Source organism: Channa argus, chromosome 11, assembly GCF_033026475.1.
Source record: "Channa argus isolate prfri chromosome 11, Channa argus male v1.0, whole genome shotgun sequence".
NCBI lineage: Eukaryota > Metazoa > Chordata > Actinopteri > Anabantiformes > Channidae > Channa > Channa argus.
In genome coordinates, this window is record NC_090207.1 from 21,555,844 (window position 1) to 21,571,588 (window position 15,745).

The window sequence follows — 15,745 nt, forward strand, 5'->3', positions numbered from 1 at the left end:
AAAGCTGCAAAAGACCCACAGCAATCACAGAGCTGAGCAGAGCAGAAGCTGAGAAACAAACCGGTACAGGTGCCAACAATAGAGAGCAGAGAGAATTTACAGTTAAGAGCACAACTGTAAGTCACAAACAGAAGAGCGGGGCTGAAATTGTCAGGACTGAAAGAAAAACTGACAGAAATCCACCAAGAGAGGGATTATGATTATACCTGGCCTCGAATGAAATTTCCTTGGGATATTTACACTGTAAGGATTATGAAAATAAGTCCTGGGCTGTGTCAAGAATCACTTCCTCAGTTGTTCAGTAGTCTCTTGTAAACTCTGTAGTTCACTGCAGTGAACATTGAAGAACAAAGAAATTATGGATCTGTCATTAAATATTTAATCAAATTATTGTCACAAAATCTTAATAAAGGGGCGTCTTTAGCTTTCATTGATAAGGCAGTCGTTCATGGACCACAGGGTCAGTGGCTCGAACCCCGGTCCCGGCTATATGTCAAAGTGTCTCTGGGCAAGACACTGAACCCCTAACAGCCCCTTCCCCTCCCTGGCTGTGCAGTGCCGGTCCAAGCCCGGTAGAAATTGGGGAGGGTTGCGTCAGGAAGGGCATCTGGCGTAAAAACAGTGCCAAATCAACATGCGGACAATGATCTGCTGTGGCGACCTGAACTCACGGGATAAGCCGAAAGGACAAAAAAATATATATATACTAAATAAATAAATAAATAGTCACACAATCTTAATGTATTGTCAACGTTTAAGCTAATCAAATAAATGAATGACCTGTCAATCAACAATCGATTGGAAGATTTTTTGTGTGAGTGTATGACATTCTCATGTGAAGCTTTCAACATTAAAAGTACATTTTTTAAGAGTTAATAGTAAAATAGTATTTCATTTTATTTTCTAAAAATAATATTTCAAAATATAAAGTTATAATTTAATTTTTGTAGGTTTTATGCTAACTTATATGTTTGAGTTGAGAAACACATGTTTCTAAAATTGTCACTCATCTGTATATTTTCCGTAATAAATAACAAATCACTTTAAATTGAGTAATACAACACATATGTTTAAATAAAATTGTCATAACCGGTAATACCTGTTGCTATCAAAATACCGACGAAAATACCAAAGCAACTCATTAAGAGAAGAAATAATCCTTTTGATTGAGACAATCACTCCTAACAAAAATGCTTATATTGCATCACTGCCATGTAGTTTAAATTAAACTGGTCAAATGGTTTTAAAAACACAGAGACCTTTAGTCCAACAGGGAGTCACCAGATGTTACACTCACCCTCTAATCCAAATCCAAATTACAGAAGCATCATGAAGCAGTCTGAGCACCACCATGATGAGAATATTTACATAGTTCTTGTTGAATGCAGGGTTTTTTTAATTCCCCCAAAAATCCAGAAAAGTGTCCAGATCACCAGTCTGCGTGCTTATTGGAGAATAGGAGCTAATCCAAGGTTAGCTCCACCATGTAAGGCTGCTTTAGTCTACTATAACTTAAATTCAGCACCAGATTTAATGTGTCAGACTTTAAAATATCCCTCTGCTCTCATTAAAATGACTCATGGCTGTGATTTAACAGGCCATCACTTTGGTGCTGTGACAGTGACATTTTCAAAAAGGGAAATAGAAAAATGAAGTTCAGTGTCAAAAAAGAAAAAGAAAAAAAACCTGGAGGGAAAAAAACCCTATTCGTAGCTTTAGAGCACTAAGGGACTGTAAAAAAACAATTGGGTGGGGGAGGTCAATTTTAATAAGCAAGACCATCTCCAGGGCTATTAATGTTTAGCATACACTCTTCCCTCGATGCAGAAAAACACCATCTTGAATAGCTGCTCAACCATTTCAAGCTTTATATGTTAATGGAACAATAACTTTTAAACAGCCCAGTTTGCACATTAAGAACAGAATTAGCAATTGGCAAAATTATGCTAAATGGTGCTGGTGTTTACTGAACAATCCAGTTGCTCTTAAGTTTCAAACCAAGAGACTTTAAATGAATAGTAAGTCTATAAGCACCGTTAATGAATTAAAGAACAGGGCACTGACGGCACTTCTGTGGCTGGCGAGAGCCTTCAGCACCAGAATATTTTCACTTTAGCTATTAGTAAAACCAATTTGGATTCTGCTGAAAAAGCATTAAATTGTAGGTTACCTTCATGTGATGCTGTATCTTCAGCTTTACTTTTGTGATGATAAAGAACATTGAACAAAAATGGTGCACTAGAGGGACAATGTTAAAATCCTCTAAAACTAAAAAGATCCACATCTACTGTTTCCTTAAATTCACAGCTAATAGTCCCACTGCCACAGTGGAAATACAGAGATGATCGTAAAAAATTAATCCTTATAGTCTGTGACACAAATATTCTATGGCTTGGTTTTTGACCCCCCTTCTCCATTTTTGATTATTTAGTTACAGCCCCTCCACATTACAGAGTTTGGAAAAGTTTGTTTTAAAATTAAATGCTGTCAGTCTTCTTCTTCATATTATCTTTCTCTGCCAACTTTGACTTTTGTTTGACTACTTAAAATTCCATGAAACTGCAGGATAATGTCAGATAATTGTTATGCGAGCCAAGTTTTCAGTGTGGCCTCCACACAAAAATCGAGCTGCGTCTGTTCTCCATATCAACAGATGGGCACACAGACAGTAAGTAAACAGCGCATACCAATGAAGAGCTCAGCTCTCAGCTTCACCCCTGCAGGAAGTGCGGAGTAATCACCATATTTGGATGGCCTCAAATCTTTGGGTGCTACTGAAGATTTGTAATTCAAGCTGAATGGCTGCAAACCCTCCCGCGAGAGGGATTTAGCATGTCCTGCACCAGGGCAATGCCTTGCACCAGGCAATGTGGTGGCATTTTGAAAAGTATGGGCGGGCTTCATGTCACTTACTTGCCATCTGGCATAGCAGCTCATGTCACACAATAACACAGATACCCTCAGCGCCGGAGACTTATGTCTGGAGGGCCCCTCTGTCTCTGCATGAGTCTTGGAAGCAGCTTTGTTTTCTGGTCACTGTGCTATTTTCTTTTATGAAGTGATGCTGCTGCTATGGATACTTCCAGAATAAGAGGTGAAAATCTGATGCATTGCTGTCCATGTGTAGCACTTGAATATAGTTTAAAGGTCCCAAATAAACGTTCTCATAATGGAGTTTGTTTTTGTGGTTTAAAAAAAAAAAAAACTGCTCCAGCAAATTGATGTTGTTTAGAGGCTTTAAATGTAAAGTTTTAAAGATCTCTTGCAGGGATGTGTTATTATGTAGCTGCTGATTCCAAAAAACGATTTTGATAATGGCTGGTAGGTAATTTGAGGTAGTTAAACTGCTCTGCCTGGCTTTGATTTATTTTTTTATTTTTTCTCCCTTTTGCCTTATCTCTTGTATATTTAGAAGAAACAAGAAAGTCATACAAAACATTTGACATGCTTTATTTTTATCAACCCAAACGCTACTTTTCCACATTTTCTTTTTTTTTTTTTATCTACCAATGGACTACTTACAGACAAAAGTAGAAGCTTTTAATACATATCTTGAAAGGATGAACTGGACCGTGAATGCTGCATATTGTGAGGATTAAAAGCTATTCACTATTCCCTCTGTGGCTGCGTGTGTTAAAAATGTATGTACACATGATCCAGTGGGACATGTTGTATAAAGGCAATTGGAAAGTTGGCTGTTATGTTAAGACACTGACCAAGAACCCACACTGCTCACCATACTGCTGTGACTAAGGTTAAGGCAAAGACCTAATGAATGTTAAACACACACTGTAGCAGACCTGCGGAATTTGACTGCCTGATTCTAAAATGTCCAAGTAATTCCCGTAAAGTATTTGTTCATTTACTAGTTCCGATACGAGTTCACACTCCAAACAGCACCATAGCACTTTCATCATCTCACTGCAAGGCAATTACAGTCCAACATCTGCTTCCTCCACTCAGGCTTTATATCCATACAAAGCGTCAGCTGGATGGGAATCCTCACAATGTCAGACGCCAATTTGAATCTCATTGTGTCTGAGTGTACGTCTGTGTCACGGCTCGTTCCTCATTTGTCCAAACTCCTCTGACGTGATGCATTACACTCATAACTGCAATAAATTATGTATCAACCTTCGGCATGTGTCTGAATTGGCCTTTGTAAGATAGAGTCTCAAATTCAAAGATGACCCCATTTTTAATAAATGATTTAGGGGAACGAGTGGATTTACGTGTGTCCAAAGTGATGCAGGGGTGTTTTAAATATTGATGGTGAGGGAAACGTGGGGGATTTACAGAACATTTCAAGAAGAAGAAAAAATGCAGTAACTACTTCTAGAGGTTGAAAGCATCCAAAGCCAAAAACAAGTTTATGAAATATTAAGAGCTGGCATAGGAGCTGCATTTATTCTAGAACTGCCACTAATTACAGCAACTGGCAGATTTGTTGTTGTTGTTTGTTGTTTTTGTTGTTTTATTCTCACATAAACTTTCTGGCCAAAAACTCTAATTAGAAAATTGCAAGCACACGAACATTAAATTATCTCTAAACAATGAACTGACTTGTTGTTTTGCTAAATTTAAATCCTTCAAAGAACTTGCACGATTACGCATATACACCAAGCATACAGGCACAAACACTGAAGGTCTTTTATCCTTAAGGGCCAAGTTTTGTCCATGTTTTTTTTTTTAATATAAAAGTATTGCATTTGTAAGTGTTGTATTTGGTTAAATGAAGCTATTAAGGACCATGTTATTATTTTCAGCAAAGCTTTCCATGGTTGTTATCATCTCCAAAACATATAGGTAAGCAAATGAAACAGTGGTACTATTGACAAATAATGTGCTATGATTCACAGCTCAAAAAAATCAATCGCTATATTTATTGGTGGTTGCTATGACTGCCTGATTACAACCTTGGTTAAAGACGTTTAAAATTCTTTTTTCCATTTTGTCAACATTTGAATAAAAATATGGATTAAGAAAAGCAATGAAAATCATCACAGTCATACATCATTAATATTCTAGTTTGGCATAGTGGCCTATATGCTGCATTTTCATTGATGAAATGAAAATGAAATCATCATTAATGTCGGTAATGTAATCACCGCATGACTCTAGGCCAACAAAAAACTCGCTCCATCTGAAATTGCCATTATTGTCTGTGGCTGCTGATTGTCAGGTGAGCCGCTGAATTCATTACCATGATTTCTCGAGGCTGAGCAGAATTGATTCTTATCTATTTCTGAGACTGTTTGGTCGACCGGCACCTCATCTACATATCATTATTGGAATATATTTAATTTCAGCAGGCGTCATGGTGCTGTCATGCGGTTGTCCCTGCAGCTGCCGCCATTACACAGCGCACAACAACATATAAGCACACTGCAATGTGTATCATTAAGATACAGTCAGAGCATCAAGTATGTGTCAGCATGGAAGAGAGAGAGTGTGACATTCTCATCATGTCTTTGCCCCAGCAGGCTTAGCACATAAACAGCATTGGTTTCTTAGCCGTAATTGGGCATCATAGATAAGAAGCATATCTGCTGCTGCAGCTGGGCCTGTGAGGGTGCCATCCCATCAGCACCTACGCACTGGGAGAAGGCCAGGAGTGACATGCATGGCTGATGACAAAAGCTTCAGTGTAAGAGTAAGTTGCAAAACAATTAGATCAATGTGACATGCACCACTGAAGTACTGAACTGATTGCATTAGATTACATTTCTGTAGCAAATAGAATTAAATCATGATTGTGTTTGATGCAACCTGTGGTTGTTTTTTTATACTGTGATAAGTTAAGCACTATAGTTAATAATGAAAAGGGACCGAGTAGCTTGGGGTAGGTGGTGGTTCTGTCACACTACAGACTCCAAAGTCATGTGTGTGGTTATGTTTACGCACCAAAAGCACTTTGGTTAAGGTTAGAGAAATTTTCAACTGCAATTTATGGTAATTGCCATGGTCTTATTTTGTACTTAGAAAATAGTGCAGATGCAATTATGTCCCATGGAAAATTTGATTTGTGATTGCAGTTCAGCTGCATAGAAAAATAATGTTTTTGTTTTGTAATTAGCTTTAAATTCAAAGATAGGAAATCTGAAGAGAAGTCAGGCAGTTTCATCGGAACTGAAGCCAACTTAAGTTTGAGAGGGTCTGTTAATTTATTGATATTTTAAAGCAGTATTGAGTGATGAATTGCTATTTTTATCGCAGTGTTCTTTTTTACTGTATCCAAAACCAAAAATACAACTACAACAATGTGAGGTGCGTTGGTCTTCTACAGGCTGCAAACACTGCTATGCTTGGCTAACCGGACTTACCTGTAGCATTACTGTAAGTTTACTAAACCCATTTGTCAGTGCTTATTCCAAGACTTGCAGTATTATAATGAATGACTTGAAAATACAAGTAAGAATGCTCGAGAGACAATACTCATTCTGACAATGACTGTAGTACACACTATAGGTTTCTAGCTGGGCCCTACATTAAAAGTATTTTTAGAAAGTACTCTACCATGTGAGGAGCAGAGCAATGTACCCAGTGGCAAGAGGGAGGGGGATTATGTGACAGCCACACTCAGACTTTAGGACACGATGGGCGTTTGCAGATCATTGTAGAAAGCTATTGTCTGTAATTTAACAAAGTGAGCAAGAGAAATTTGTTAGTCCATATCACCAGATATGGATTAGCCTGGAAAGTGAAGCCCATTTTAACATCGGTTGGTTGCGGCCAGAGAAATCAGCTAAACACAACTTTTCAATCCAAAATGGCAAACTCATTTAATGGGGATGTAGTGTCCCCTTACATCCCAAGACTTTTTCTCAGCAATCAAGAAGCTGGAAATATGAAACCTAAGTCACTATAGAACAGTGTTTGCAACCAATTAATGAAACAAAAATATGGCGAGGTATTTCTATTTATCTCTGTAGCTCAATGATGGCAGCTAATCTTGTGTATTTTGTTCATTTAGACCTGTCAGGGCTCACAGGGCTTCAGCAGGTAGATACCAGTGAGGAGGTATTTGCTGGTTCTAATTCACTACTTAAGGTCAAAATGCTGCTTCATAAGCTTGTTAACAAGCTTAAAGCCCTGTCATCTGATTACCCAAAGACAGTGGCATCCACAGCAGAGCAGCACGGCTGAAAACCCTCATATTGCTCATTTCTACACAGAATGCGCCACAGATAAAGCTTGACTTGTATTTTGTTGCTCCGGATCTGGTGACCATCCATCAGATGACCGTAAAAGAGGAATTCTCTGACTTGTTTATGTCCTTTAAATCTAATTGGACCTTGCTGCAGCTCCCATAGCATGCCATTGGTAAGCAATAAACAGCAGAGGGAATAGGCAATTACTTCATGTTGCTACCGGACATGGTAATAGTTATTGGCGCACTAAGTCCTCCTCTCACCATCGTTATTCCCAATGGTCACAGAATACAATTTGTGGTCGGCGCATGATTCAGAAAAAGGAGCAGTGACCGGGAATCTGAGGATATGATTAAGTATGCCATTAAAGAGCACAAGACAAATCATGCAGGGATTGTGACAGGCAGCAAACGTTTCCAGCCTGTGTGCACTCCTGGGTACACATTGCATCTGTCAAGGAAAAAATATGGTGCAACTGCAATTAATTCCTTTTTCTGTTTCGGAGCTGAAATTCATAGGAAGAGATTTGTGCCCATAGTCATTGTTTGCAAATTGCAATTTAGAATTTGTCATGCATGTTGAACAAGTGATTTATAAAAACTGCGTTTACGAAAATAATAAATTGAGCAAATGCTTATGAGGCTCGATTTCAAATTCTGCGGCACATTCTGACACTGAATGTAACATCCTCACGATTACTTACAAAGAGCTTCTTGAAACGCACGTGTACGTACAGGAGGCTTTTATTCATTAATGCCGTTATGTTAACTGAAAGATGAGAAACTGCGCCAGCTTTGCACTTAGTTTGTGAAGCTGCGGCTTGTTCCACTTTTTGGGCCATAATTGACTATTACTCTCTTCGCTTGTGAAAGACCTGCAAATTGTGTCCCAGCTCCTTGAATTCGACTGTGTTGAAAAAGGGGAGTCCTTTTGAGAATAATTTATGAGGCTTATGCCATGTTGGCTTAAAAAAAACAGCTGTATAATTGTGTATATCTAAAAGAGAATGAGCCACGTGGAGAAAAAGTCATGTATGAATTATACTCTACCATATAAAATTAAGATTCATGTTTTACATTCAGCCTTTTAAAACTGTCATGAGGCATTGACATAGTTTATATACACTTCCAGCTGAGACTACCTCATTGTATTATCTCACAAATAGTTTTCACTAAGTCGATGGCCTTTTGCAGACACAATGAGTTCCTGCCCCGCAGCAGTAACACTGTACGTGGTTGACGTGCTTAGCTGCATTGTTTATATATAAAGCTAAGTGACTGAAAGGATGCATTGTTCCTTTTGAAATGCAATGCCTGATGGCTGGATGCCAGATGCCAAGTATAACTCAAAGTGACAGAGTGACCCTCAAAGAGCTGCCAAAGCATAATAACAAGATCAGGCAGAAAAAAAAAAAAATCCCCAGTCGCACCGTTTTTGGGGCCATGAAGCTGTAAAAAGTCCTCAACTACTGACTGTTGAGCAAACACTCAAAGGTCTGTCACGTCAGAATGAGAATGAAATATAACAACACAAGCCGAAATTTCCTCCTCCTGTAGAGACCCCATTCCTCACAGTCCCCCATGATCTTGAGCTGCTGTAGCCTGTAACTTAGAAAGATGGTAAAGTGAGAATGTCCTGGGAGAGATCAGTAAATTAGTGAATAGAGCTCGACTTTACTGATAAATGAGAAATCAATCAGTAACTCTGACAACATGTTTCATCATCATACGTGGGGGGACAATGCTCATTTCTCATTTTCTGGTCCTGATGACAAGATGTTTCAAATTTAAAATGCCAGTTTCTACTTTGCAAAAAGCTCAAATTTAGCACCTGATGAAATAATCTGAGTTATTGGTATTCGTCAGCAAGTCTGTCAAACCCCCTTGCAGATGCAAGATGATCTGATTTTGCTGTAATGTAGCGAAGCAATTTTGTGGCACTGTCAAACCGCCATACCACCATGTTCACCACCAAATCAGTCACAGTAGTGTGAGATCATTTCATTGTGAGTTAATTGACTAGTGGAACCACAATTATTAATATTTCTGGAAATGTTTTCAGATTGTTCTTGTAATATACATTTTATTTATTTGGGACTATTTAGTTATCAGACAAACAAGACTTCTGATGAGCAACCTATTATCTAAGAAGGCAGTTAAAGTTTGACTACATAATGTAATACATATTTATATATGTGTGGAAACAGTGAATATGATGTAATCTTGTGGGAGGATGATGCTTGTTGTGATGTGAAAAGGACTTTTGACATAAAGCTGCAATGTTATTTACCCTTAATGATGATGTAAAAACCTGTAATGTACTGATTTTAAATCAATCTTTTCAAGCTTCTGTGTGGAAAAAAACCCCCACTGGCAATTAAATGCTAGACAGTATCTTTATCATGAGGTGTAATTGTTTGGATTAGCCAAAAAATGATGATATCATACGATACATAACTTGATTTTAAGGATTGCTGCTCTGCTAAAGATTAAACCAGCCCCACAGTCTAATGGCCACGTGACAAATACAAGTCTGTCAGACCATTATTGAGCTTTTACATTAGAATCTCCTTCAAAACTCCGACAGCTTGTTAAATCTGATATGTTTCAGCAGTGACGCCTCCAGTGAAATGACACGAGCTGCTGCTGCTGCCGTTGCTGCTGCTGAGACACAGACTTTTCTCCAAGTGAGATTCTAAGGTATAACTTTATGTGAAGTTAACAACAAGTCAATTATGGGTTAGAGGTGTTACAGTCTGATAGGCTGTTAAAGTAACAGCCCAGTAAAGTCTAGCAACACAAAGGGCATAAGCACCGAGCAAGTATTGCACTGTAATACATCACTCCGCTTCATTAGCTTCTTAACAAGCAGGATTAGAGCTAAAGAGACAGCAGAGCCTCACTTCCCCACATGCTTGGCATTGTTTCATGTGCAAAATTGGCTGCTTTTTCTCAGCTTTGCAAAAGTGGTTAGACCACAGGGTGACAGGAAAATAAGCATGAGTCATGCTTCAGGTCCTAGATAAGTCACTCACTAACGCGCCTCTGGGATTTCACATGCCATAATGGACTTTTCTAGATGATTATGGAGGGTTGTCTTAAATTGTTTATAAGATATGTTTTTGGTATTTATCTTTTTACTGGTAGGTCATGGGTTTAGTCAGTGTGCTGAGTTTACCGTTTAACTGATTGTAGACCACATCCTCCAGCCTCTCCAGTCTCTGCAGAATAGACTGTCTGTCCACCAAGTTGGAAACTTTGCCATTCCTGGCTCGCAGCCTCTGGTCGGAAAGACGCCCTATCTGGATGAGCTCTTCGGATCGGTCCTGGATCCTGCAGTACACCGAGAACAGGATAATCCCCACAAACACCAAAATGTTAACGGTCAGCAAAGTTTTGATTTTGCGTGCCACAGCCATGAAAGAGAATATTGTCTGGCTGACTCAGTCAAGCCCAGCAGCTGTCCTTGTGTGTTGGCCTGCTTTGCCACCTTGCAGTGTGTAGCAGGAGGGCGATTTTCCGCTCGGTGTTGGGGAGGTCAAGTCGTGGAGACCCGAGCAGCTGACGGATCCGTTCAGCACCACGGACAGCTCAGGAGGCTCCGCTCGCCGCTTAGCCGGGGCATCAGAGCCGTCACAGAGAAGTTCAAGGTGGGAAAGGTTGCTGGCGTCCTGGGTGCTCGACTCCTGCTGGTGAGTGAGGCTCCTCCGTGCTTCACTAGCCGAGAAACAGCTGCACACCCTCTGCCCGTCGTTCGAGCTACATGTTACAAGCGACAAATGACGCCACGGTGGACATTCATCCTCTCTTGCGGAGCCTACGGCAGTTGCAAAACATCTCTTCTCCACACCGTGATAAGTCGCCACTTCCTTAGCCCCAATATGTCTCGTCCATATCACAGGAAGCGCACTGCAATACCCGCTGATGTCGAAGCATCTCCCGGCAATTGCTGCTCTGCTGTGGCATCTCCTTATTCAAAGGCGCTGTGGTCACTCGACCCCGTCCCGCTCTGCAAATATGAACCCGAGGAGCTGATGTGCAAGCTCCAAAAGCAAGGCGGCGTTTTTACACTCTCTCTCTCTCTTTTTCTCTCTCTCTCGCTCTGTCTCTCTCTCTCTCTCACACTCTGTGTGTGTTTTGGCTTCCGTCAGTCGATCGTTGTTTCCCGTGTCGGCGGCGCAGAGCAGGGCGAGTTGAGAGCAGATTTGCCCTCAAATGCTGTCAAACGATGTCGATGCTCGGTGTCGGTGGGAGCGATGCTCTGGCATGCTGTCTCTGCTCTCAGCTTCTCCGCTCTCTGTCAGGGAGAGGAAGAGCCTCCGCTGCGTCCTGACGTTGAGAGGCACAATCATGAATATTCAGGAGCTGTATTGGGCTCACAGGATAAAATAAACAGCACGACTATGAGAGCAGAACACACGCAGCCCCCCCCCCCCCCCCCTTCCTGTATCAGCCAGTGAACTGTGAAAATGTGTGCAAAGATGTGTTAACACATGTTTTTTTCGATTTGATCCGTAATGGGTAGGTTAACATTTTCTATTTCACCTCTGAGGGTGAAATAACATACTTTTATGCTTTACAAACACTTTGCATACAGTATAGGTTATGCAAATGCTCCTGCACACATGCATGGTCCAACTCAGGGCCCAATCATCACTTCATCAATCACATGCTTGGCCAGAGTTTCAGCTCCATCATATTAGAGCTACAACAAACATATCCTGCACCAAATAAATGACCTATTTTTAATTAAACCCTCCAGGAAGAGAGAGAGCGTTCATTTAAATTTCCATTTTAACTACATGTACAACAGAAGTTCTTTTTATTTTTTTTCGAAAAAAAAAAGAAAACTCCAAATGCAGCCCACATCCTTGACTAAACAGCTAAAAACACACACCTTTAAGAAATACACAGTGAACAGGATAGATTTCTGATTCTGCTCATCTACGCATCCCTACTATACTGTAACCTCCCACTGCTCCTGCTTCTTATCTCTACTTCAAAATGAATTATGACTCAAGTAAAGATACACAAAGATATACAAAGATATTCAGTCTCACTGTGCACTTTTACTTGATTAAGCAAGCCCAGACGTAGCACAGGCTGCCCAGAGCACTTTGATCCCACTTGACGCCCACCAGAGGATCTTAGCTATATACTCAATTTGTTTCGCTCTAACCAGATGGCAGCTGTGACTGTAAAAAACCTTTATAGACTGCACAGTTCTTGGTCAAAGGACATCTGGTACATGAACATGATCGAGAATATTCTAAAACCTCTTTAAAAGCCCTGATGGTGCGGCGCTTCAATATGAAATCAATTCTGGTTTTCTGAGTGCAGATTTAAGAGCTTTTATTTTTAATCCTCTTGGATACCAGTCTTAGAGCGGGAGAGGAGCAGTGCACTGTGGGGTTGAGCGTTGCTTTTCAAAGAGCATGACCTCATCATTTCTACAACACACTTAACGTGCTGAAGAGCACAGGAGGGGTTGGTGGTCCATACATTCTGCAAAGTCAGTGCCATAAATGCGGTTTTAACAAAGATTTTAATGAATTATGATCCCAGTCACACTCTGCAACTCCTCTCATCACCTGTTTTTTTATTTGTTTCCTCTCCAGTCCTTCAGCTCCCTTGTTTCTCAGCTCTATATGACAAGTGCATTTCAAATAATTGGCTTTGTATGCTGTTTTTAATTAGGATTCCTGCTGCACAAGTCCCTTTACGAAAGCTGCTGATTTGATTCAGGCTCTGCAGAAACAGTCAGACTGTGGGGAAATCACTGTTACAGCCACCTCAGCCACTGTGCACCGCTGCTTATACAGCAGCTACAGTATCACTGCCCCCTGCGTTCCTTCATAAGACTCTCTGAAGACTTCTGTTCTGCTTTCTGTATTCAGCACCCCATGTGGCTCTGTGACTGCAGACACTGGCACTCAAGTGTTTTAACCATATTAACCTGGGTCACTGCCAGCTGCACCTTAGTCATCCCACTAAGTGTTTCTACATAAGCCACTTGATTCAGCAGGAGGACACAGACAGGATAGAGCCATATGCATCTGTTGTTGGAAATGTGTCTAGTGCAGCCATGTAGAATCTCTTAGATTTGCACTTTTGGAAAACAAAGTAGTAGGTTTCACAGTAACTGCACTGTATATTCAAGCCATATAGCAGTGTGTTTATGACAGATGACCTCTAAATTTACTTTAATCACATTTGCCCTACTTATCCTGTTTAGGGACGCTGGTGGCTGGTGGCTGGTGACTGTCACTTGGGGAGAGGCAGCGTATCCCCTGGACATGTATCCAGTCTATCTCAGGGCCAAAACAGATAGAGATACACAAATACACAAGCATTTAGACTCACACCTACGATCAATTTAGAGTCACCAATTAACCTAACATGCATGTCTTTGGACTGTGGGAGGAAACCGGAGTACCTGGACGAAACAAGCAGGTCTGGAACAACCAAACTCCCCACAGAAAGGCTACAGCTGACCCTCTAGCCGTGAGGCAGCACCTCTTTACCCCCATGTTGCCTGTGACCTATAAATATTTGACTAAAGTTTTATTCTTTTGTTTGCTGAATTTTCTTTTAGCTATTTCCAAAGCTGGTGAAAACGTTAACAAAATGTTACTTATTTATGCATTAAGCACATATGTAACAATATTCATCTGTAACTGTGTTTTCAGAGGACTGATGAATGCACTGCATGTTGTTGTGGCTCTGCTTTCATCTCCACCAACACCTAAGAAAACTACTCTGGTCCTTTGTTTACCACTATGTGCTAACTCAATCCAGTTAAGCTGTAAAAACAATAAATACAAAGATGCCAAACTGCTCCACAGTCTCACAAATTTCAATAAACAGAGCAGAATAAAGTGTAAGAAATGTTTACTTAGTGAAGTAGAGTTCTGTTGAAATGAGACCTAAAACCTAGAAATTGTCATGTTTGCATTTTGGGTTACTTCCTCCCGAAGTCTACAGGTTTTTTGAGTGGGTTTTTGGTTAAATGCCTAAAATAGGGTTTGTAGGTAATGCAAGGTCAAGAGATTTTCACTTTCTTTTCTATGACATAAAATCATCCTTAATCATCCCACTTTTTTTTTTTATTTTACATGTTAGTGGTTGCTAACAAGTGACTAGAGAGGTTGTCAGGAACATTAAACATCAACATGCTGAACATGGAGACTCAGCTATTCAGTAGTCCCTGATTATATTCTTGTTTGATTATAACTCACAATCACAAGGTACTGTGTATCACGAATAAACACTTTTGTAGAAAGTGTGTTAAGAAATTACAAATTGGAAGTTTAGTAATAGTGAGGATGAATTCATACAACCAAGGCGTAGTTTGTTTATGGCTTTCATTGTGGTGATTGTATTTCTGCCATTTAATTGGCATCTATCTGTGAAAATTATCATGCTGAAATAAACAGAAAAGCATCATAAACTTCTGTTTGGTATGCAGCTTACTTTTTGCAACCTTGAACTGCAAATGGAAAAATTCCACTGGCTTTTTGTTGAGGGACACAGAAGATCCTACGTACTGTGTTGGGCAACAAAGAAACATCATCCCTATGGCAGTCTATAATCTATACACAGACAAATGTAAAGAATGGCTGAGCAAACTCATTGACTTAAAGAACATGACAGGATTTGACAGCGTGATAGAGAGGAGGGGACAGTATTTTAACATGGCTTCCCAGCAGAGTTTTAGAGGGACAAGCTCTTCCTCAGTGAATGTTCACAAAAGTTTCATTTCTGTATCACCATGAGTGGCAACTTTCGTGCTATACCTAGCCACTTTATCTGGTGTTGAGATAAAAATATGGATTGCTGCTACTTTAAATTGAGAGTAGCAGGTCCTTACCCATGCAGTAAACACAGGTAGGAAGGAGAGAAGACCTGGTGCCAAAGTGGACAGAAACCACTGTAAAACACAATCGTGCTGTGTTGGATACTGATTAGTTTGCTACACTCCAGTGATTTTAGTGCACGGAGCATTCTCATCAGTTAAATCTGCTCTCTACTGTTGGTTCACAAGAGGCTGACATGGCCAGGAAAGAGAGAATGCATTCAGACAAGATGCTATTAAGCAAGGACAGCCAGAAGTCAACAGATCACTCACATCCAGCTCATTGCAGGACTAAATTTAACAGCGGAGTGAGCGATCAAAATAGGTTTTAATCAACCTTTTGTCTTTGGTAGTAGTGTGTTTATTTGATACTTTATCCAAATTTAAAAAACTAACTTTGTGTCCTTGCTTTTCTAGGAGAATACACAATGTCCTCCTTTAGGTGTTGTTAGAATTTAAACGATGGCCTTGTTGTATCTTTAAAAGTAAAATAGTTTCTTTTTGGCACAATGCCAACTTTCACTAAGCAGGAATGATAATATGCAAAATTCAAAAAGTAAATAATTAAAATGTGTTTAAACTTTGGTAACAGCAACTCACAAATACACAGGCCTGTTTTTTTTTCTAAAAGAAAAACACTGTGTCCTCTATTTAAATTCGCCCTGCTCAATATGCATAATGTTGTAGCATAAACATAAACATTTGCCACAAACTGCATCAAGGTCACTGAGACGATTGTG

The 15,745-nt window shown here is 40.0% G+C and overlaps 1 protein-coding gene across 2 annotated transcripts in view; it reads right to left on the bottom strand.

Moving 5' to 3' along the window:
* The window catches only part of galnt9 (polypeptide N-acetylgalactosaminyltransferase 9), a 91,432-nt gene extending 79,881 nt beyond the window's left edge, over nucleotides 1–11,551 (bottom strand). Inside the window, exon 1 of one of the 2 annotated variants that reach the window (XM_067521767.1) lies at nucleotides 10,329–11,551. In XM_067521767.1, the coding sequence (XP_067377868.1) occupies nucleotides 10,329–10,569 (241 nt within the window). In that variant the 5' untranslated portion in view covers nucleotides 10,570–11,551. The remainder of the gene's footprint in view (nucleotides 1–10,328) is intronic. The other variant, XM_067521765.1, reaches the window with a different exon arrangement.
* Nucleotides 11,552–15,745: the final 4,194 nt, after the last annotated feature.